General features: G+C 37.0%; 1 protein-coding gene across 1 annotated transcript in view; it reads left to right on the top strand.

Annotated features, from left to right (window-relative positions):
- The window catches only part of LOC148952138 (USP6 N-terminal-like protein), a 53,739-nt gene that overhangs the window by 14,932 nt on the left and 13,166 nt on the right, over positions 1–25,641 (top strand). Inside the window, exons 4-5 of the mRNA XM_089089583.1 lie at positions 21,875–22,036; positions 24,964–25,081. Of these exons, the coding sequence (XP_088945709.1) occupies positions 21,875–22,036; positions 24,964–25,081 (280 nt within the window). The remainder of the gene's footprint in view (positions 1–21,874; positions 22,037–24,963; positions 25,082–25,641) is intronic.

Raw genomic sequence — 25,641 nt, 5'->3', positions numbered from 1 at the left:
AAGATGTCAAAGATTTAAACTTAGATGTGCATGAAGCTAAAATGAGATATTTTTTAGATGTGACATTGTAAAATCAAAATCTTTCAAGTTTCAATTGTAGCTACAAGCTAATTCTAAGCATTTTTTTTCATCAGCATGGAATATTCCTGGTAAACCACTCGATTTTTATGATGCTGATTCTAAGAAGAATCTCCATTTCTTTCCCTCGTACAGATATTTCGTAAAACAGTTGGGGCATAGAATAGAAAATCTTAAAAGTATTGAATAAAATATGAATTTTGTTACGTTGAACTAAAGAGATTTGTCATATCAAACAGACGATTGCTTTATGACGCATGTGGCATTTCATTTTCACTCTTTTTGCATGTGGGGCCTTTTCTTTTGCTCTTTGATCATCCTCCAAAAGGGGTCTTGCTTTCTATTTTTTGTTTCTTACTAGTAGACAGAAAGTTTTCACCTAGCTCTTCCCTATAGGCCTCCAAATTAACAGGAATATAGTCTGCATGGAGTTATTAGTATTGAGTTTTATTTGTATCTACTGACTTCAATCTTTCAATCAGGATGTTTCTTCACTTGAGCTCAGGCAGCAATGAGCCTTGCGAAGTTCTATCATGTATTAACCTAAAACCTATAAAGAAAAAGATGCAATTTTAATTTGCACGCAGTTGGATAGTAAATTTACAATAGGAAAAGTTAAAAATGCTTTTTCCAAAAATGTACATGGCGGACCTTATGATACGTAATTTGACTGTAACTTTGACCTTTGCCCAAATGGCACGGGTTTTGGAAAACAATATAGACTTAGTAGTCTTAGATGCATTTTTGTTGAACACTTCATGTTAAAAGTTTCGAGGCTTAAAAACAGAATATGTCTAAAACCTCCCAAGTTCAAAGAGAGTCTCTATAAAACAGTTCGTAGGGCTGTACTCATATGAGGAATATACTAACATCTCAAAACGCTATGAATAGTTTCAAAGATGCCTGAAGTCTTGTTTATGCTTTTTTATTTATAATTAATTAAAAAAAATTTTCCACAGAATAAGTTTTTCAAAGAAAAGTAAAGAACTCCATTAAACAAAAAATGAGCAAAAATAAAATCAAATAATTTACCAAGCTCGAAACTACCACAAATCAGCATCGATAAATAAATGAAACCCAAAACGAACAGAAATTACAATAAATAACAGAGTCAAACTCAAAACGAGCAGAAATTAACATAAGTTGAGCTCAAAACCCCTATGCCCTCCCAAGGCCAGAACAAAATTTGCACTTTATTGAAAAAAATATAAATGTTTTTACTTTTATAACTTTAATAAATCAAATAATTTTAACATTTTGATTACTAAATATCAGTATATGTATATTAAACTGACAATGCACATTCAAATTCAATTCAAATTCAAACTTTTTATTTCCTCCGAATACGAAGAGTAAAAAAGAAATAAATAAAAATAATAACCGCTAATCAACAGGCCATAAAATTATTTTAAACTATATAACAACAAATACGCACAGGCCTTCAATCAAAATTACCACACAAATTAACACTTCATTCTATAGATAATAAATTAACACTTCACAAATTAACACTTCATTCAAAAATTAAATCAAATAAAATAAATTAAGCTTCATGCGCAGCTCTATATAAATTATGAGAAAAAACATTTAATTTGGATAAAAAATTCTTTTGCTTTTTCTCCAAAACATCAACAGGGTTTTTTATTTTACATGCATTCATTAAAAAAGTATTTGATTCAGATTTAGAAAAGCGTCAAAGGAAATTAGAAAAATTAAAAAATGGGGTTTTTGCATGCGTAATATTATTAATTCTAAAAAACGGGAGAAGCTATGAAAAAACTAAAATCTTAGGCAAAGCGACTGTATTATATACCCGAGCCAGTGATTTCCGAGAAAGAAGATCGCGAAGACAAATTGCTGCCCCGAAACTAGACGCTATTCTACTTTTAACTGCTTTTGAAATAGAAGCACGGCATAGAGCTAAAGTTGGTCCATAAGGCACACCAAGATATAAAAAAGATTCCAAAGGTTTTAAAATACTATCATAAATACGGACAGAAATTTCTTAATTAACGAGATTATTAGCCTTAGGACCAAGAATTAAAAACTGACACTTTTCACTGCGAAAACGAATTTCATGCTCGCTAAAAACCTTTGCTAAAAAATCTACATTTTGTTGAAGTGACTGAAGCGATCGACTCAAAAGGAGTAAATCATCTGAGTAAGCAATCCACGACAGAACATAACCTTTAACATAAATAAAAGTCAACTGAATTTGATCAAATAGCCCCGAAACAGTAATATTGAAAATCAAAGGAGAAATAATGCTTCCTTGTCTCAGCCCCCTACATAACTTAACATTATAATCACTAAACTGATTCTTCCACTTAATACGAATGCGAGAGGAGCCATACCACTTTTTTAAAACCAAAACTACTGGTAGTGGGACATTATTCTTCAGAAGCGCAGTCATAGCCCAAGAACGAATAATTGAATCATACGCCGCCGCAAAATCTAACGCAAGTGTATAAACTCTATCCCATTGCTTACAAAAGGATATTATTCTTGAAAGGAGGGTATGAGCAATATCCATGCTTAGACCCTTACGGAACCCAATTTGATTCGGGCCTTGGTTACAAGACTCCAAATACTTTAATAAAACTAACTCAAAAACTTTGCTAATCTGGCACGAAACAGTAATCGGCCTGTAATCAGAACATCGATTCGTATTCCCTCCTTTTTTTGAAAGGGGTGAAGTGGTAGCACGAGAAAAGCTAGTTGGAAGAACTCCAGAAGAAAGAATAGTAGTAAAAAGAGTAGCGAGGAGAAGGATTGCTTTGGGGGATGCCCATTTTATATGGTTTGAATGTATATCATCATGATCAAAAGAATGCATACTTTTTAGAGCTTTAATTGCTACCGTTACATCATCAACAGAAACAGATATTTTACTATTTGGGCGGGGCTTTGAAACTTCTTCCTATAATAGAGAGTCAAGCCGTGATTCAACTGCCGCATCACCGGATGAAAAAACTTGATTATAATGAGTTATCCAATCATCTAGTTTCAGAGAACTATTAGAATCTGGTGAACAATTATTATTACGACGTCTAGAATTAACCAAACTCCAAAGCTCATTCTTATCACTAGTAATCCTTGAACCATTTTCATCTTTTATAATTTCATTATGCAAACACAACTCATCCCGAAAAAAACGTTTAGTTAATTTCATACCACCATAAAATGGTCCAGATCGCGGTTTTCCCGCGCAATTCCAAAGGTAACAAGCTTGAGATGCATTCTTTTAGCTTTGCTTTAAAATCGGGTTAAGGTTCCAACCTAAAACACGAGATCCACGACGGAAAGAATCAGTTCTAAATGCTTTATTAGCCCCGAATTTTAAACTATGAACAATTTCAAGGTAAAATATATCAATATCAATTTGAGCAACATCCTTAGAATAATTTACAATTATTCTAGCTAAAAGTGCATCTGATTCTTCATATTTGTACATTTTTTCCCGATTCCAGATCATTTTATTTACAATTTGACTAGAACGATGGATAATTTTTAAAGATGGAATTTGAATATTTAAATGAAAAGAAAGGTAAAAATGGTCACTAATAGGCATATCCAACCCAACATGAAAGGCTGAGGTAATAACGCTGCATTTGAGACCAGCACATGGTCTAGATTAGAGCAAGAACCAGAATTATGGACATACGTAAAATCCGCATCTTTTGAAACTATAGTAAAAACCGAAAACAAAGATAAAAGAGCGGAGGAGCGGACATCAGAAATAGCAATGTTGCAGTTAAAATCCCCGCAAATAAACCACTGGAAATCTGATGGAACTTTTGCCACACTTCGCGATAATTATAAACATGCAAAATTGAAATCAAAATCCGAATCAATAGTATGATAATTTGTTGGTAAATAGCACGAAAAAACAATAATCCCTGGGATTCGAACAGCAACAAAATAATAATTAACGGCAATTCATTTGTATTGTTTCAGTAAAGTGCAAGGAGTTCTTTAATTTTCTTTGAAAAACGTATTTTGTGGAAAAAGTTTTTTTAATTAATTTCCGTTCGTTTTATATTGACATAGTCTTTTCGGGGAAAAAGAAAATCATACTTCAAATTTTTTCGTTTTTGTAAGAATTTATAGTTTGGCCTGCTATTTGTATGCTGGAAAACAATTTTCAGCAAAATTTAACAACATAGACTCTTATAAAAATCTGGACACAAATAATAGTGTTTAATTTAGTTTCATACCTCCTCTAGTTGACCTTAAATGGAAAACTTGATAACATTCGCAAAAAAATTTGTTTACTTTCTTTGATAGCTTGGATACACTTACGCTATTTTGATTTGGTCAAATTTTAAGAGCAGAAGAATCCCTGAATGTTTGAACATAATACCCTCAGTCGTTCTTGGGATACTGCTGAGATGCCTTATAGGGAATTAGCATAAACACAGTGCATTTTGATTTAATCTTAAGGCAACATTTACTTTTTAAACATAAAGGCAAATGGAAATCACTTTCGACCATTAAAAAGGGCATCATGCTTTTATATTTTCAATTGAATGAGCCCTTTTCGAAGTTCCTACGACAACTTCTTCGATACGAAGTGCCCTGGTCTAAACAAAAACAACAACGAAAACGACAAACATTATATCCACATCGATCTTTACGATAAAAATTTCAAGCTTTCCAATCACTTTCGATTATTAAACAGGGCACTAGGATTTTAGATTTCCAAACTAATGATCCCTTTTTGAGTTTCTACGACAACGCTTTCTATAAACACCTTATATGCCCCCAGGGCATAAATTACAGCCCTTGCCCTCAGGGCTGTGAGGGTGGTTGTGATCCTCTAAGACCTAATTTGTAGAACTTTCAACTACTTTAAACAAAATGGCTATCTCAAAAATTTGACTGGATGTGCTTCGGGAACTGGTGGGGTTGGAAGGGGTTTTTGTTGCCTTCCAATCATTTTTGACTATTAAAAAGGGCACAAACCACTCCAATCTCTAATTGAATGAGCCCTTTTCAAAGTTTCTACGACAACTTCTTCGATATGAAGTGCCCTGGTCTAAAGGAAAAAATAATAAATAATACATTGTGCCAACATCGTTCTTATATACCTCCAGGGCATAACTACAAAACCCTTCCCTAAGGGTTTTGGGGGAGTAACCTCCTCAAAAAATATTTTTTCTCTCTGGAAATCAGTTACTCTGAACAAAATGGCTATCTTAAAATTTTGATTGGATGTGTTTGGGGACAGGGTGGGCGTGGAAGGGATGTTAGCTGCCTTCCAATCACTTTCGACTATTAAAAAGGGCACTAGTTATTCCAATTTCCAATCGAATGAGCCATTTTTGAAGTTTCTACGACAACTCCTTCGATACGAATTGCCCTGGTATGGAAAACAAAAAAAAAACAAAAAAAAATTAAATAATACATTGTACCAACATTGTTCTTTACTTAGACAGCTCGATTGCGCTGCCTATGACAACATCCTGAATTGCATAATGCTCTTTTACCTACCTCTTTTCATCCGAAAAATCAGAAAGAAAAATGAACAGAATTTTAAAGTGGAAGGTAGAATTTTTGTTTCAAGAAAAATTTCTTCTTCTCTTTCCTATGAACCGATATACATGGCGAGCCCAAGATGACAGTATTTGTTTTTAAGAAACAGATTAGCCGGGATGACGGTTGATGCCCGGAGGTCGATATCGATAACCAAAAAAGAGAAAAAAAAGGCGGCGTATTCGTGACGCCGCCGCCGATAGAATCAGCGGCGGCGTCTGCGCGCTGATGCAAGGTCGGCGGCGCGCCGCCGTTTTTTTGCGGTGGCGCGCCGCCGATTTTTGGCGCGGCTTCGGGGTCTACTGCTGAGATGGCTTATTGAGAATCAGTATTAACACAGTGTATTTTAATTTAATCTAAAGGTAACATTTAGTTTTTAAACATAATGGGCAAATGAGAGGGTGGGAGTGGGAGGGGGATTAGTTGCCCTCCAAACACTTTTGACTATTAAAAAGGGCATCAGCCCTTTCTATTTTCAATCGAATGAGCCACTTTCGAACTTCCCACGACAACTCCTTCGATGCGAAGTGCCCTGGTCTAAACAACAAGAACAACAAAAAATATTACTGATCACTTTCGACTATTAAAAAGGAAACTAGCCCTTTGAATTTCAAATCGAATGAGCCCTTTTCTGAAGTTTCTACGACAACGCCTTCTATAAAACCTTATATGCCCCCACGGCATAACTTAAAACCCTTGCCCTTAGGGCTGTGGCGGAATATCCTCCCCAAAAATATATTTTCTATGTGTAAATCAACTACGCTGTACAAAATGGCTATCTCAAAATTTTTATTGGTTGTGTTTGGGGGAATGAGAGGGCTAATTGCCCTCCAATCACTTTCGACAATTAAAAAGGGCACAAAAACATTATAAGGGCACTAAAAAGACAATTAAAAAGGGCACTATAAAAACATTAGATGCCCCCTGGGCATAACTTAAAACCCTTGCCCTGAGGGTTGTGGGGGAGTGTCCTCCTCAAAAATATATTTTCTATCTGGAAATCAACTATGCTGAAAGAAATGGCTATCTCAAAATTTTGATTGGATGTGTTTGGGGGACGGAGGGGCGTGGGAGGGGCTAGTTGCCCTCCAATCACTTTTGACTATTAAAAAGGGCACTAGCCCTTTGAATTTCCAATCGAATTAGCCATTTTTGAAGTTTCTACGACAACGCCTTCTATAAAAACCTTATATGCACCCACGGTATAACTTAAAATCCTTGCCCTGAGGGTTGTGGGGGAGTGTCCTTCTCAAAAACACATTTTGTATTTGGAAATCAACTAGTCTACGCTAAACAAAAGGCTATCTCAAAATTTTTATTGGATGTTTTTGGGTGAATGATGGCCGTGGGGGGGCTAATTGCCCTCCAATCACTTTCGACTATTAAAAAGGGCACTAGCCCTTTGAATTTCCAATCAAATGAGCCCCTTTTGAAGTTTTTATGACAACGCCTTCTATAAAAACTTTATATACCCCAGGACATAACTTAAAACCCTTGCCTTGAGAGCTGTTGGGGAGTGTCCTCCTCAACAACATATTTTCTATCTGGAATTCAACTATGCTGAACAAAATGGCTATATCAAAGTTTTGATTGGATTTCTTTGGGGGAATGATAGGCTTGGGGAGGGGCTAGTTCCCCTTCAATCACTTTCGACTATTAAGAAGGGAACTAGCCCTTTGAATTTCCAATCGAATGAGCCTGTTTTGAAGTCTCTACGACAACATCTTCTTATAAAAACCGTATATTCCCCCAGGGCATAACTTAAAACCCTTGCCCTGAGGATTGTGGGGGAGTGTCCTACTAAAAAACATATTTTCTATCTGAAAATCAACTAGCCTACGCTGAACAAATGGCTATCTCACAATTTTGATTGGATGTGTTTGGGGGAATGATGGGCGTGGGGGGGTCTAGTTGCCCTCCAATCACTTTCGACTATTAAAAAGGGCACTAGCCCTTTGAATTTTCAATCGAATGAGCCTATTTTGAAGTTTCTACGACAACGCCTTCTATAAAAACCTTATATGCCCCCAGGGCTTAACTTAAACCCCTTGACCTGAGGGTTGTGGGGGAGTGTCCTCCTCAAATACGCATTTTCTATCTGGAAATCAACTACGCTGAACAAAATGGCTATCTCGAAATTTTTATTGGATGTGTTTGGGGGAATGATGGGCGTGGGGGGAGGTAGTTGCCCTCCAATCACTTTCGACTATTAAAAATGGCACGAGCCCTTTGAATTTCCAATCGAATGAGCCTGTTTTGAAGTTTTTACGACAACGCCTTCTATAAAAAGCCTTATATGCCCCCAGGGCATAACTTAAAACCCTTGCCCTGAGGGTTTTGGAGGAGTGTCCTCCTCAAAAAACTATTTTATATCCGGAAATCAACTACGCTGAGCAAAATGGCTATCTCAAAATTTTGTTTGGATGTGTTTGGGGTAACGATTGGCGTGGGGGGGGGCTAGGTGCCCTCCAATCACTTTCAACTATTAAAAAGGGCTTTAGCCCTATAAATTTTCAATTGAATGAGCCTGTTTTAAAGTGTATACGACAACGCCTTCTATAAAAACCTTATATGCCCCCAGGGCATAATTTAAAACCCTTGCCCTGAGGGTTGTGGGGGAGTTCCTCCTCAAAAACACATTTTCTATCTGGAAATCAACTACGCTGAACAAAATGGCTATCTCAAAATTTCGATTGGATGTGTTTGGGGGGAATGATTGGCGTGAGGGGAGGGGGGTCTAGTTGCCCTTCAATCACTTTTAACTATTAAAAAGGGCACTAGAACTCTCGATTTCTAATTGAATGAGCCCCTTTTGAAGTCTCTACGACGACACCTTCTATATGAAGTGCCCTGCTTTAAAGAAAGAAAATAATAAACTGTACATTGTGTCAACATTGATCTTATTTGCCCTCAGGACATAACTTAAAACCCTTGACCCGAGGGTTTTGAGGGAGTGTCCTCCTCAAAAAGATATTTTCTATCTGGAAATCAACTACGCTGAACAAAATGTCTTTCTCAAAATTATGATTGGATTTTTTTGGGGGAATGATGGGCAAATGGATAAAAAAAAAACAAAAAAAAAACACATTGTGCCCACATCGTTCTTAACTTAGGCAGCGCTAGCGCGCTTCCTATGATACCATGAGTTTCTTCTAACTATCGCAAGGAATAATGGAGATATCGATGCTCTACAATCTACTTGAACAAAAAGCATTATGACTACGCACAGAGTGATGTCAAAGCTGCAAATCCGACCATCTTTTTTCAAAAATCTTCTAAAGGAAAAGGTTAAACAGTTGGCAGTAGGCTCCCATGACTGCAGGGCATATCTTTTTGTTTTAAAAACATATTTTGGAGACTGTTGGCCAAGTAGTATGCAAAATTTTAAATAAGGGACAATAATAATAATCATAAAAAAGTTATTGAGGATCTTTAATTTAGAATGTAATGCACCTAAAATAATAGAAAAACATTTTCACTATAGGCAAGGGCATCTCGATCCTTTTTTTCAATTTTTTTTTTGGGGGGGGGGGGTCTCAGATTTAATTGAATCTCTACCTCATTTTAACCAAATTTTACCAAAAAAAAATAAACAATGATGGGTCATTAAACAAACTATATCTATAATTAGCATAGTATGTATAGAGTCATAAACTGATAGAAATTTACCAAGTTTTCATTCCTTCTCACTTATGAGCTATTTGAGACAAGTCGTACTGGCTCAAAATATTACTTTCACAGGCAAGGTAATCAGGTCGTTCCTTCTTCGTCGTGTACCTAAGACCATTTTTTTATACCTTGAGCTTGCTGAGCATTCTTTCTCCCTTAGGTGATGCCACAGGGAAAGTCTCTGCCATCTCGGCTATTTTCCGTAGCCTACTAAGTTGTGAGCATTTTTCAGTCTTTTTAAAATAAAGAGCGTTTTCAAATGTTCTGTCAATGAGTTGGTGTTCGGCATTATATTTTAAGAGATGTAGTTTAGATCTAAATTCCTTGCTTTTCAAGCTCAGAATTGGGAGTTTTTGCACGAAATTGTTGCATTTAGTGAGTTCACATTTGACAAGGCACTCAACAATATGAAACATTTTGTTTCCGTGTCTCTTATAGTCGCTTCCATCTTTGGTATTAGGACTCATTTTGCTCATTGCATATCCCGAGTGTAGAACTCCTTGAATGTTGAACGAGGGGGTGGGGGGGGGGAGGTGCTGCATCCCTAAATTTTGCTGTAATAAACCATAGTCTGTGGCGGGGGTTGAATTCTATTTCCCGCTGTAATTATCCAGCTGGTTGCATTCCATATTTGGACCTAAAACAATACTCCTAGGGAAAATTACTGGTGCTTCTGTATCGCCGATGTATGGGAATTATTTTAAGGTTGCTATGAATCAAGTAGCTCCCACAATGTCAAGGTTCTCAGCTTGGAGGCTGATCTTCTTAGCTTACGGAAAGAATGTTTGTTTGCCTTCGACAAAAAAGCAACTCATTGTGTCACACCCCTAAATGCAATGAGTGAACACCATGAAGTTCAGCATTGCTTCTTTGTTCTCTAAAACAAAATATTAATCGGGACGTGATACTTTGGATACTTTACAAGGAGTTGAGGCTTAGCATTCTCCCCAGGAAAAATTTTAAGGACGCGAGGGAATGGATCCACTAGTATCACAACATTTTTATCGTTAGCACAAACAGTCACCCTTTCAAAGCCTTTTCTAAGGCAAAAGGTAACGTGAAGCGCCATTCTAGTGTTGGTTTCCTAATAGGTGCTGTACAGAAGTTTCTCAAAACTGAGCGAATCAACATTATGACTTAAACATACCAGCTTTCATCCTGTATTCATATCCTCGAGACAGCCATACACGCAAGGTGCCCGCTGTACTCAAGCTGCTTTTGTTGTCAAATCCATTTGGTTCCCATGTTTTACAAATTGCTCTCATGAAATTTCCTTAGTTCTTTGTTTTTGCAGCAATCTATTTCCTGTTTCCAATTTTTGAGCCCGTCGTGAAGGAATGGGCTTTGGCAACGGCCACGTAACACCCAATGCAGTCCCTCAGAGATAAGCAATCCGTCTTACATGTAACCCATGATATGAATTTCACTTTCTGTTTTAGGTATCCTTTTCAACATGGCTTTAAGCAACCGCATGGCATAGATTTCGATAGTTTCATTGTCAACTGTTGGTTGTTAGTGAACCGTTGGCGTGAAGTCGATAACAGAGGCTTCACGGCCATAAAAGCAACACTCCTCTTCAAAGTTTGGATTTTCAGGCCATTTACGCAAGCCACTGGTCTCTCTCAGGGAGTCCACCATTAGTCCTTTATGCGTCTCATATACAACTATTCCTCACTCATTTCTGCTGGCCTGTCTTGGTTACATTTGAATGTAGAACTCTAGAAAAGCTGGAAATTAAATTTCAAGTTAGATAATTTCAGAAGCACGAAACCACTTAGAGACAGGCTTAGAAACGAAACCACCTTTTCTTTCTTTTTGTAATTATTCACCCTTCAGAGCACACTATGAAACTTGGATCAATTAAAAATGCGTTGTCTACATTCGAAGGTTTGATTAATAAGGGGTTTTATCTCCCAAAGTATCCTTTCAATATCTGATTGGAAGTGTTACATTGAATTTCACCCATTTCTTACAATCACTGTTGGGCTCATCAACGCTTAAAGGACCACCTATATTGAGAAACAAGAGAGACCTTTAATTGATAGAAAAGAAAGGAACCTGATCGTAAAACAGGTTGGCTGTGAAGGGAGGAAATCTGTGTCGGTTTTTTATGTCGGAAAAATTAGAGGACTTCCCTAAAAGGAGGGAAGTCCTCTAAAAGGAGGGACAATGGGCTTCTATGAAGGGCTTTGTACCTCTCCCTCGCCGATGAATGCATCAAGAATCGTTTATACAAAACAGACGCTAAAATGAAATCTTGAATTTTAGGGCACCAAGGACACTAAATATAGAATCCGATTCTTTAAATTGGTTAAGTGAAAACTTACACAACCATATACGTCTCAAAAATTAGGAAAACCTAGGAACACAGTTTTTTATGAAAAAGACTTCCATATGCAATTATGTAGTTTTAGGCTTAGCGGGCACCAAGTTTAAAAGTAAGGAACATGTGTGAAAAATTAGCACGAAATGAGTGAAAAAAAATATATTATCATACAGCTCTAGAAATTTTAAGGTTTCTTGTTGCTGTAGCAAAAGACAAACACTGCCATAAACCTAAGCTGTGCATTAATACGGCTATTATTAAAATTATTCGAGATTAAACACTTCAAATTGTTTGTCAAGTGACTTACCTACAAGAGGTTCTTTTTAGACAGACCGTATAGGCTATCCTATTCTGTTATATTTATCCCTTTATTTGACTATTGACATGTCAATTGAATCCTCATTATCTTCTTTTTACAAACTGTATCACTTTTATTGCTTAATTTTACATGTTCCAACTAGCCTATATTTGTTCAGTAGCTCTATTAAACATCATGGTTGAACCACCATATTGATTGATATGTTGCTTGACGATCCCATGCAGATAAACTGAGTGTTACAACCGTTGGTTGTAACATACGGCTCCAATGTAAGGCCATACGGCTCCAATGTTTTACTATTTATTTTTATCATTTTTTTCCCAGAGGCACTTCATATGGAAGGGGTCGTCGTAGAAACTTCAAAGGGGGCTTATTCGATTGGAAATCGAGAGTTCTACTTCCCTTTCTAATAGTCGAAAGTGATTGGAGGGCAACTAGTCCCCCCCCCCCTGCCCATCATTCCCGCACACATCCAATCAAAAGTTTTAGATAACCATTTTGTTCGGCGTAGTTGATTTCCACATAGAAAATATATTTTTGAGGAGGACGCTCCCCCACAACCCTAAGGGCAAGGGTCTTAAGTTATGCCTGGGGGCATATAAGGTTTTTGTAGAAGGCGTTGTCGTAGAAACTTCAAAAAAGGCTCATTCGATTGGAAATTCAAAGGGCTAGTGCCCTTTTCAATAGTCGAAAGTGATTGGAGGGCAACTAGCCCCCCACGCCCATCATTTTCCCAAACACATCCAATCAAAATTTTGAGATACCATTTTGTTCAGCGTAGTTAATTTCCAGTTAGAAAATATGTTTTGAGGAGGACACTCCCCCACAACCCTCAGGGAAAGGGCTTTAAGTTATGCCCTGGGGGCATATAAGGTCTTATAGAGGGCGTTGTCGTAGAAACTTCAAAAAAGGCTCATTCGATTGGAAATTCAAAGTGCTAGTGCCCTTTTCAATAGTCGAAAGTGATTGGAGGGCAACTAGCCCCCCTCCCCCACGCCCGTCATTCCCCCAAACACATACAATCAAAATTTTTAGATAGCCATTTTGTTCAGCGTAGTTGATTTCAAGATAGAAAATATATTTTTGAGGAGGAAACTCCCCTGCAACCCTCAAGGCAAGGGTTTTAAGTTACCGTATGCCCTGGGGGCATATAAGGTTTTCATAGAAGGCATTGTCGTAGAAACTTCAAAAAAGGCTCATTCGATTGGAAATTCAAAGGGCTAGTGCCCTTTTTAATAGTCAAAAGTGATTTGAGGGCAACTAACCCCCCTCTCTCGCCCAACTTTTCAGAGGCAACGCTATAGCGTTGCCTATAGTAAAGGCCATACGGCTGCAATGTTTTATTATTTATTTTTCCCCAGAGGCACTTCATATGGAAGGGGTCGTCGTAGAAACTTCAAAGGGGGCTCATTTGATTGGAAATTGAAAGTTCTGGTGCCCTTTTAATAGTCGAAAGTGATTGGAGGGCAACTACCTCCCCCATGCCATCACTCGCCCAAACACACCCAATCAAAATTTTAAGATAGCCATTTTGTTCAGTGTAGTTCATATCTTTATAGAAAATATTTTTTTGAGGAGGACACTCCCTCACAACCCTTAGGGCAAGGGCTTTATGTTATGCCCTGGGGTGCATATAAGGTTTTTATAGAAGGCGTTGTCGTAGAAACTTCAAAACAGGCTCATTCGATTGGAAATTCAAAGTGCTAGTGCCCTTTTTAATAGTCGAAAATGATTGGAGGGCAACTAGCCCCCCACGCCCATCATTCCCCCAAACACATCCAATCAAAATCTTGAGATAGCCATTTTGTTCAGCGTAGTTGATTTCCAGATAGAAAATGTGTTTTTGAGGAGAACACTCCACCACAACCCTCAGGGCAAGGGTTTTAAGTTATGCCCGGGGGGGCATATAAGGCTTTTATAGAAGGCGTTGTCGTAGAAACTTCTAAACAGGCTCATTCGATTGGAAATTCGAAGGGCTAGTACCCTTTTTAATAGTCGAAAGTGATTGGGGGGCAACAAGCCCCCCCCCCCCACGCCAATCGTTACCCCAAACACATCCAAACAAAATTTTGAGATAGCCATTTTGCTCAGCGTAGTTGATTTCCGGATATAAAATAGGGTTTTGAGGAGGACACTCCCCCAAAACCCTCAGGGCAAGGGTTTTAAGTTATGCCCTGGGGGCATATAAGGCTTTTTATAGAAGGCGTTGTCGTTAAAACTTCAAAACAGGCTCATTCGATTGGAAATTCAAAGGGCTAGTTCCCTTTTTAATAGGCAAAAGTGATTGGAGGGCAACTAGCCCCCCACGCCCATCATTTTCCCAAACACATCCAATCAAAATTTTGAGATACCATTTTGTTCAGCGTAGTTAATTTCCAGTTAGAAAATATGTTTTGAGGAGGACACTCCCCCACAACCCTCAGGGACAGGGCTTTAAGTTATGCCCTGGGGGCATATAAGGTTTTATAGAAGGCGTTGTCGTGGAAACTTGGAAAAGGGCTCATTAGATTGGAAATTCAAAGGTCTAGTGCTCTTTTCAATAGTCGAAAGTGAGGGAAAGGCAACAATTCCCCCTCCCCCACGCCCATCCTTCTACGCAACACAAACCATAAAAATCTTGAGAGATTCCATTTTTTAAGCGGAATTTATTTCCAGATAGAAAATAGGTTCTTGCGGAGGACAATCCCCCACAACCCTCAAGCCACGGGTTTTAGCTTATGCCATGGGGGCATATAAGGTTTTTATAGAAGGCATTGTCGTAGAAACTTCAAAAAAGGCTCATTCGATTGGAAATTCAAAGGGCTAGTGCCCTTTTTAATAGTCAAAAGTGATTTGAGGGCAACTAACCCCCCTCTCTCGCCCAACTTTTCAGAGGCAACGCTATAGCATTGCCTATAGTAAAGGCCATACGGCTGCAATGTTTTATTATTTCTTTTTTCCCAGAGGCACTTCATATGGAAGGGGTCGTTGTAGAAACTTCAAAGGGGGCTCGTTCGATTGGAAATTGAGAGTTCTGGTGTCCTTTTTAATAGTCGAAAGTGATTGGAGGGCAACTACCTCCCCCATGCCATAAATCCCCAAACACACCCAATCAAGATCTTAAGATATAAATATTGTTGAGTATAGTTCATATCTAGATAGAAAATGTATTTTTGAGTAGGACATTCCACCACAACCCTCAAGGCAAGGGCTTTAACTTATGTCCTGGGGTGCATATAAGGCTTTTACAGAAGGCGTTGTCCTAGAAACTTCAAAACAGGCTCATTCGATTGGAAATTCAAAGTGCTAATGCCCTTTTTAATAGTCGAAATTGATTGGAGGGCAACTAGCCCCTCACGCCCATCATTCCACCAAACACAGCCAATCAAATTTTTGAGATCGCCATTTTGTTCAGCTTAGTTGATTTCCAGACAGAAAATATTTTTTTGAGGAGGACACTCCCAACAACCCTCAGGGCAAGGGTTGTAAGTTATGCCCGGGGGGGGGCATATAAGGTTTTTATAGAAGGCGTTGTCGTATAAACTTCAAAACCGGCTCATTCGATTGTAATTTAAAAGAGCTAGTGCCCTTTTTAATAGGCGAAAGTGATTGGAGGGCAACTAGCCCCCCCCCCACGCCAATCGTTACCCCAAACACATCCAAACAAAATTTTGAGATAGCCATTTTGCTCAGCGTTGTTGATTTCCGGATATAAAATAGTTTTTTGAGGAGGACACTCCTCCAAAACCCTCAGGGCAAGGGTTTTAAGTTATGCCCTGGGGGCATATAAGGCTTTTTATAGAAGGCGTTGTCGTTAAAACTTCAAAACAGGCTCATTCGATTGGAAATTCAAAGGGCTAGTGCCCTTTTCAATAGGCAAAAGTGATTGGAGGGCAACTAGCCCCCACGCCCATCATTTTCCCAAACACATCCAATCAAAATTTTGAGATACCATTTTGTTCAGCGTAGTTAATTTCCAGTTAGAAAATATGTTTTGAGGAGGACACTCCCCCACAACCCTCAGGGAAAGGGCTTTAAGTTATGCCCTGGGGGCATATAAGGTTATACCCTGGGGTACACAAGGTTTTTATAGAAGGCGCGGTCGTAGAAACTTCAAAAAAGGCTCATTCGATTGTAAATTCAAAGGACTAGTGCCCTTTTTAATAGTCGAAAGTGATTGGAGGGCAACTAGCCCCCCCCCCCCACGCCCATCATTCCACCAAACACATCCAATCAAAATTTTGAGATAGCCATTTTTTTCATTTACATATAGCAAATTTGCCTTTTATGTTGACAATACCCTAAAACCATCGGGGAAAGAATTTTAAGTTATGCCCTGGGGGCATATAAGGTTTTTATAGACGTCGTTGTCGTAGAAACTTCAAAAAACGCTCATTCGATTGGAAATGCAGAGGGCTAGTGCCCTTTTTAATAGTCGAAAGTGATTGGAGGGCAACTAACCCCCCTCTCACGCCCACCTTTTCCCATAATACATCCAATCAAAATTTTGAGATAACCATTTTATTTAACGTAGTTTTAAGTTCTGTAAATTAGGTCTTTGAGGATGACAACTCCCCCACAGCCCTCAGGGCAAGGGTTGTAAGTTAGGCCCTTGAGACACGTAAGGTTTTCTATATACAGCGTTGTCGTTTAAAATTTAGAAAAAACTCATTCGATTGTAAAATGAAAGTGCTATTTTCTTTTCTAATCCTCGAAAGTTATTCAAAGGCTACTTACACTCCTTCCACTTTCACCATTTCCCCAAACACATCCAATCAAAATATTGATATAGCCATATTGTTCAACGTAGTTGAAAGTTCTGGAAATTATATGTTTGAGCAGGACACTCCCCCCACAGTCTTCAGGGGCAAGGGTTATAAGTTATGCCCTGGGGGCATATATGGTTCTTATGGAAGGAATGCTCGTATAAACTTTAGAGAGGGCTCATTTGATTTGAAATTAAAAGGTCTAGTTCCAATTTCAATTGTAAAAAGATTTGGTTTGGTAACTAGCTCTCTCCCCCCCCCCCAAACTTTTTTTTCACAAACGCATCCAATAAAAATTTTAAGATAGGTGTTTTTTTAAAAAAGTTCAAAGATCATGTACAAAAATTCCGGTGTTGACACAAGCCCCCAGGGCCCGGGGGCAGGCGTTTTAAGTTATGCCCTGGGGGCATAAATGGGTCTTATTGTAGGGATGCTCGTATTAACTTCAAAGAGGGCTCATTTGATTAGAAATTGAAAATTCTAGTTCAATTTTTAAGAATCAAAAGATATTGGAGGGCACTTAGCACCCCCCCCCCCTTTACGCCCTTTTTTACTCAAACTCATCCGATAAGAACTTTTAGATAGCCTTTTTTTAAAATATTTCTAAGACCATATAACGAAAACTCTGGGGTCGACACAGCCCCCCAGGGCCCAAGGGCAGGTGTTGTAAGTTATGCCCTGGGGGAATATATGGTTCTTATTGAAGGGATGCTTGTAAAAAATTCAGAGATGCCTTAATTGTTTGGAAATTGAAAGTTATAATTAAATTTTCTAGAGTCAAAAGAGATTGGAGGGCAACTAGCCCCCTCCTCCACGCACATTTTTCCCCAAATACATCCAATAAAACGTTTGAGATACCCATTAAGTTAAAAATTGTTCAAAAATCAGATAACAAAACTCAGGTGTCGTCACAACCCCTCAAGGCCCGGGGGCAGGCGTTGTAAGTTATGCCCTGCGGTATATATTGTTTGTATGAAAGGGGTGCTTGTATAAACTTCAGAGAGGAATCATTTGATTGGAAATTGAAAGTTTGGGCTGGCTTTTTAATAGTCAAAAGAGATCCGAGGGCAGCTAGCCCCCCCCCCTCAAGGCCTTCTTTTTCAAAACCCATCTGATGAAAATTTTGAAATAGACATCTTGTTAAAAATAGTTCAAAGGTCAGATAAGAAAAAATTCCGTGTCAATAAAACCCCCCAGGGCAAAAGGGAAGGCGTTCTAAGTTATGCCCTAGGGGCATGTATGGTTCTTATGAAAGGGGTGCTCGTATAAACTTCACAGAGGGCTCTTTTGATTGGAAATTGAAAGTTCTAGTTCACTTTTGAAATGTCAAGGGAGTTAACCTAGCCCCCCCCCCCCACGCTCTTTTTTCCCCAAACCCGTCCGCCACAAATTTTGAGATAGCCAGTGTTTTGGAAATTGTTCAAAATTAGATAACAAAAACTCCCCCCAGAGCCGTTGTAAGTGTTGTCCTGGGGGCGTATTTGGTTCTTATGAAAGAGATGCTCGTATAAACTTCAAAGGGGGTTCTTTTGATGGGAAATTGAAAGTTCTAGTTGAATTTTTAAGAGTCAAAAGATATCCGAGGGCAACTAGCCCCCCCCCTCCCCCACACAAACACCCTTTTTCCCCAAGCCCATCCGATAAAATTTTTAAAATAGCCATTCCATTAAAAATAGTTCAAAGGTCAGATAAGAAAAACTCCTGTGTCGACCGAACCCGCCAGGGCCCGGAGGCAGACGTTATGAGTAATGATGTAGATGCATATATGGTTCTTATGGAAGGGATGCTTCTATAAACTTCGGAGAGGGCTCATTTGATTGGAAATTGAAAGCTCTTGTTCACTTTTTAAGAGTCAAAAGAGATCGGAGGGCAACTAGCCCCCCCTCCTCCATGCCCTAAATGCATCAGATAAAAATTTTGAGATAGATAGTATGTTAAAGTAGTTCAAAGTTCTTATAAAAAAAAAAACTCCGGTGTCGACACTGCCCCCCAGGGCCTGGGGGTAGGCGTTGTAAGTTATGCCCTGGGGGCATATATGGTTGTTATGGAAGGGATGCTCGTATAAACTTCCTAGAGGGATCATTTGATTGGAACTTGTAATTCACTTTTTAAGAGTCAAAAGTGATTGGAGGACAGCTAGCCTCCCCCCACATTCCATTTATTTTTTTCCCAGAGGCACTTCATATAGAAGGGGTCGTCGTATAAACTTCAAAGGGGGCTCATTCGATTGGAAATCGAGAGTGCTAGTGCCCTTTTTAAGAGTCAAAAGTGGCCACCACCCCCCCCAAGCCCTTTTTCCCCGAATATATATGATAAAGAAATTTAGGTATCCATTTTGTGAAAAATAGTTCAAAGATCATACAACAAAGGCTCATTTACGTATGGGCGTTCCGTTAAAAATAGTTCAAAGACGGGAAAAGAAAAATTCCTGTGTCGACACAAACCCCCCCCCAGGGCCCGGGGCAGACGTTGTAAGTATTGCTCTGGGGGCATGTATGGTTCTTATGGAAAGTATGCTCGTATAAACCTCAGAGAGGGATCATTTGAATGGAAATTAAAAGTTGTAGATCATTTTCTCACAGTGAAAAAGATCAGAGGACAACTATCCCCTTCCGCCCTCCATGCCTTTTGGCGTATCGGATGGATAAACCCAACCGATAAAAATTTCAGGTGACCATTTTGTTAAAAATAGTTCAACCATCAGATATTAAAACTCCAGGGTCGACACAACCCCCCAGGGCCCAGGGATAGGCGTTGTAAGTTATATTCTGGGGATATATATGGTTTTTATAGAAGGGATATTTAAGTTTGATTTTGAAATAAGGAATTTTTAAAGACTTGAAATTTTTTGCACTCAAAACGAACAGAAATTAATTAAAAAAAAAACTTTCCGAAAAATGAATTTTTCAAAGAAAAGTAAAGGCCATTTTAAAATTAAACTCAGAAGGTACAAATATATTTTGAAATTAAAACTCAACACGACCAGAAATTACTATTAAAAACAAATGAACCCAAAACGAACGGAAATTAAATAAAAAATTATAGCAAAAACATACAACAAGTAATAATATAAATGAATAAATAGACCTTAAAGCGAGTAATGCTTGGATTGAATATGAAAATCAAGCTTAAGACGAAAAAAATATTTTCCTATTAAAGTATAAATGAAACTTAAAACGAACAGAAATTAAATAAACAATAAATGCAAAAATACATACAATAAATAATAATCTAAACTAATAAATAAATCTTAAAACGAGTGAAACTTAAATTGAATATGCAAATCAAGCTTGAAACAAACAAAAATTACCACAAACAAGAGTTTAGGTATGACCTCCTTCTCTCACTGTAAAAGTCTAAAACCTACTGCGCCATTGGCGCTTTACTGAAAACTATATGCTTCTTCAACAGTCTTGGAAAATATTAAAACATCAAATTGAATATTTGATGTATAATGATATTAATTGTTGAAAGATCCATAAGATAAGATAAGTTTTATTCTTCATTAGATACACATATAATATTACATGTTATTGTTCCCCCAAAGGCTCATTGGCCTGTACAAAGAGTTCAAGAATTTATTTCACTGTAATTGTATTTTTATTTTCAATGCTGTAAGAACTGGAAAAGAAAATATTTCTAATATAATCCGTTTTCAGTTAAGCGCCAATGACGCAGTAGGGTTTTGGTTTTTATTTATAGCTAGGAAAGGAGGCAGTATCCAAACACTTGTTTGTAGTCAAACTGTATTCGTCTTTAACAACTTTAAAAAGAGCTAATAAATTAAACTGAATATTTGACGCATAATGATATTAATTGCTGAAAGCTCATCAGTTCAAAATGTTACTATAATTTTAATGTTTATTTTCAATATTAAGTACAGAAGAAAATATTTGTCATAAAATTTGTTTTCAGTAAAGCGCCAATGACGCAGTACGCTTTAGACTTCTACAGTGAGAGAAGGAGGTCATACCCAAACTCTTGTTTGTGGTGATCTTTGTTCGTTTCAAGCTTGATTTGCATATTCAATTTAAGTTTCACTCGTTTTAAGATTTATTTATTAATTTACGTTAATATCTATTGTATGTTTGTTTGCATTGATTGATTATTTAATTTCTGTTCGTTTTAAGTTTCATTTGTACTTCAATAGGAAAATATTTTTTTTCGTCTTAAGCTTGATTTTCATATTCAATCGAAGCATTACTCGCTTTAAGATCTATTTATTCATTTATATTTTCTCTCTTTTTTTCTTTCTTTCTTATTAAAGTGAATTTAAATGACGTTATATGTATGTATTTTTTTATTTTTTTTTTCCTGTTTCACCCCACGTCAACCGTTTGGTTTTGGGTGAATCATATTGATTTTTGTATTTAAACTTTTTGTTAAAGTTAATTAAATAAATATATCATATCATATATCATTACTTGCTGTATGTTTTTGCTATGATTGTTTATTTAATTTCTGTTCGTTTTGAGTTTCATTTATTCTTTAATAGGAATTTCTGGTCGTTTTGAGTTTGACTTTTAACAGGTACTTTTATCTGCTGAGCTTAATTTTAAAATGGCCTTTACTTTTCTTTGAAAAACTTATATTTCGGGAAGTTTTTTTTTCAGTTAATAAATAATAAAAGCTCCACTTGTTTCCTGTTACGATTCAATGTGACAGCAAACGAGAGAATTTACGCAGCGAAAAAATATTAATAATTGTATAACAACCAAAAGAAAAATCGTAGAAAATCTCAGTTCTTAGGTATGAATGCAGCTGATATGAGCCAGGGGACAAAATACTTGTTTATGAATGACGCCTATTAATCTAGTATGAAATCTGATCAACACACTCCCTTCCCTTTCCAGACTATTGTTTTTTTTATGCCGCGTGTATAGTATTATGTAGTGTTTCTTATTCATATGTCTTTGCCTGCCTTTTGTATTGTTTTTTTTCTTCCTTGTTCCGTCATTTCATTGTTGTGTCTGATGGGTTCTCGATAAATCGAGTAAAAACTTCATCTACAGTATCTCTTAGTCTAGCAAGCCTTATCCTTCTAAGCAATTTGCTTCCCACCTAAATCAAGCTGATACACTTGTAATTACAAGATTCACTCAGAACTGTCGTTTATATAAATGATTTAGTTAAAATACATATCATCCCCTCTTCTTAGGTGTTGGATCTCTTTTTAATAAAATAATTGATTGTATTTCTTAGGAGATGAAAGAAAAAGGAAGGCTATGGTCTCCGGACATAAGACAGATAGATTTGGATGTTGTTAGAACATATCGAGACCACATCATGTTTCGGCTTAGATACGACACAAAGCAACAGGCTCTCTTTCATGTACTCGCTGCCTATTCAATGTATAACACAGAGGTAATATTATCCAATATGCTTGTTTTAAGCTGCTCCAATTCATTGAAAACTTGCTTGCATTTTACCTATTTATAATATTAAACAAAGTCAAATCTAAACGAAAAAAATGATCTTTTACGAAGAAATCAACAAAAAGACTTGAAACAATTCCTTTGGCAAAACCGAATTAACATCCTCTATGGTGAAACAAAGAGGTTAAATAGTATTAAATCACTTACCCGAAACAGATTCCACCAGTGTGGAACCCGAAACAGAGTTTGTTTTATTTTTTGTTTTTAATGTTTTTCATAGAAAAGTCACAGGGGTTGTTCCATAGAAAAAAGTTATTTTGGCTACTTCGTTTCAGAATATATAATTGTAGGCTGCTCTTCTCCTAAAAAATATCAGTGTATTAGCATGAGTGTTTGTATAGTTTTTAACATGCGGGGGTGGTTTTTATTAGAAATAAAAATTAGAGTTTTCATTTTTTTTTTTTTTTTTTTTTTAAGTTTATCCATTAGTTGAAAAATTGACCATATCTTTATCGAAAAAGTATGGTGACAATAACTAAATTTGAAGCCCTCGGCATAGTAAATAAAAAACGTTTAAAACGGATATTAGTCAGTCACATGAAAATCGGGGATCTTCCCTTATTCTTTTTCTACAAGAATAAATATTCATTGTTGTTGTATTTTTGTTTCTGTCTTTTAATGAATGCTTTTATACCATGTCCAACTAGTCCAAGGTTTACTTATGTCTTAAATGTGGTATCTCTCTAGGGTAGCTGTGAAACTTTTTTGTGGGTTGGGGGAGAATCTGCATTGAAGACAAAAGCGTAATTTTAAATAAGGTCTTTTGTCAGACAAGTGTATTCATTTTAAATATTCAGTAATTTGAACTTTTATTTATTTTTGGTTTTGCAGTGGTATGGACGTTTTTGGTCTTACGGTGTCGGAGGGGGGCTATCGGCTCATCTCTTCCCTGCAATAAAGTGTCCTTATTAAAATTGATTCTTTAATTAGTTTGTCCACGAACTGTAAGTAAAGAGGGACTCGGGTCAATAGTAACCGAAGCTCTAAATAACGGATTTTGATACCAATAAATTCATCAAAAGAATCAGATTTTAATGCTGATTTCAAATATATGAGTTTCATCAAGTTTAGTCCTACCCATTATAAGTTACGCGCCTGATAAAATTTGACTGATTTTCGAAAAAAAGGGGGAAAGGCCCCATAAAAGTTATAGAACCTTAATTAAAATCGCACCATCAGATTCAGCGTATTATAGAACCCTACTGTAGAGGTTTCAAGCTCCCATCTGCAAAAATGTGGAATTTTGTATTTTTTTCCTGAAGAAAGATCATGGATGCGTGTTTATTTGTTTTTTGTTGTTGTTTTTTCCAGGGTGATCGTATCGACCCAGTTGTCCTAGAGTATCTTGGGAGGGCTCATTGAAACGGAAATTAAAATTTCTAGTGCCCTTTTTAAGTGACCAAAAAAATGGAGGGCACCTAGACCCCGTCCCACGCTCTTTTTTCCCAAAGTCATCCGATCAAAATTTTAATATAGCCATTATTTTCAGCATGGTCGAAAATATGATAAATATGTCTTTTAGGATGACTTAATCCGCCGAAGTTCCCGGGGGGGAGGGCTGAAAGTTATGAACTTTACCCAATGTTAACATATGGTATTGGTTATTGGGAAGTATACAGACGTTTTCAGGGGGATTTTTTCTGGTAATGGGGGGGGGGGGCGGGGGTTATGTGGGAGGATCTTTACACGGAGGAAGTTTTCATGTGGGAAGGGATATTGCTATGAAGGGGGCGCCGGATATCCCAGCATTATTTAAAAAGAAGATCAGAAACTACATAAAAAAACACGTTTTTCAACTGAAAGTAAGGAGTACTTCAAAACTGAAAACGAACAGAAGTTATCACATATATGATTGGGTTTGCCCCCTAGTCAATACCTCGCTCTTTACGCTAAAGTTTTTTTTAATGCTTTCATAAGAGCTATTTATTCTAATTAAAGGCCTTTGAGATTAAAGGGTCATTCTTAAAAAATTGGAAAAGAATTTAAATTTTAGCGTAAAGAATAAAGTATTTACTAGGGGGCGATCCCCTTGGTATACGCAATAGTAACAAACGAATATAGTAAGTTTGTTATGTAAGTTAACTCGTATGTTACGTATATTATTTACTAATAAAAACGTTCGTAAATGAAATTATCCAACTTTCGAGAAACCTATTTAGCCAAATAAAAGTAAAATCAGTATGCAAATTTTTTGTTGATTATTCATGTACTGTGAGCCCAAATCAAAACCTGCATTTATTCAAAAACGTTCAAAAATTAAATAAAAAAAAGTTTTTTTTTAACTGAAAGTAAAGAGAGACGTTAAAACTTAAAACGAACAGAAATTATTCCTTATATGAAAAGGGGCTGCCCCCTCCTCAACGCCTCGCTCTTTACGCTAAAGTTTGACTTTCCCACAACTCTATTTTTTCAAACAATAAAAAACTTTAGCGTAAAGAGCGAGGCCTTGAGGAGGGGACAGCCCCTTTCATATACGAAATAATTTATGTTCGTTTTAAGTTTTAACGTCGCTCCTTACTTTCAGTTAAAAAAAACTTGTTTTGTTTATTTAATAACTCCAAAGAATTCATGGTGTGTACTTAATTTCCTTTTTTCTTAGTGACTTACGCTTGTTGCTGCTTTTAAAGAAATCGAATCCCATAATTAAGAGGCTATATTTTTGGAGTTTCGACTCTATTAAGCTGAATAAATATCTCATTCTTTTAACATCAGTACCACGGTCTAGTTGATTGGGACTATTGTTTAGCGCGCAGCAGGTCATGGGTGAAAATCCACCTGATATCTGACTTTTAATAAATGATTGTCATTAATGTCGATTACTCTATTTATTTTCGTTTCGTTTCTTTTTATTTTTAGATTGGTTACTGTCAGGGTATGTCTCAAATTGCTGCACTTTTGCTAATGTATATGAATGAAGAAGATGCATTTTGGGCTTTGAGTGCATTAATGGCCAACGAAAAGTATGCCATGCATGGTAAGATTGCTAAAGTAATACCATCTCATCCTTTCCTTCCTTATTAGTATTATCCTTCTCTTTTTGTCATTTTCTTAGCTCATCCTTCTCTTTTTGTCATTTTCTGCATTTGTATTTACGTTATTGATCTTATGTTATTGAGTACAAAGTACGCGTTAGTGACTAAAACATCAGTTTCTTGAGTGAAATCTCACGCCTAATAGCAATGTTAGTGACTTATATTCAGCAAATCATAGTTATATGAAGTAACTTTTAAGTCGTTAAGTGGGAGCAACTGGCTAGATAAGTGTTAATGATGTGGCTAGTATAAGGATAATAACTTTTATACTATAGTAGTTGTACACAGACCTCCACAATTTGACTAATATACTTATTCTGACAATTATTCAATAACCAGTGTGATCGAAACTTTCCATGCTCAAGGAGGCTAGTTTTTCTCGCTTATGATACATTTGACCTACTGATCGTTCGACGTTGCAGCCGTAAACTAAAGAAAAATTTTTTTTCCTTAGTTTTTTGTATCTTTGAAATTTATTTGCTTTTTCTGCAGCCTTTTAGAA

Source organism: Artemia sp. Qi Xiang Cuo, chromosome 5, assembly GCF_049724085.1.
Source record: "Artemia sp. Qi Xiang Cuo chromosome 5, ASM4972408v1, whole genome shotgun sequence".
NCBI lineage: Eukaryota > Metazoa > Arthropoda > Branchiopoda > Anostraca > Artemiidae > Artemia > Artemia sp. Qi Xiang Cuo.
The sequence above is the reverse complement of the archived record's forward strand: the minus strand, read 5'-3'. Positions and strand labels throughout refer to the sequence as shown.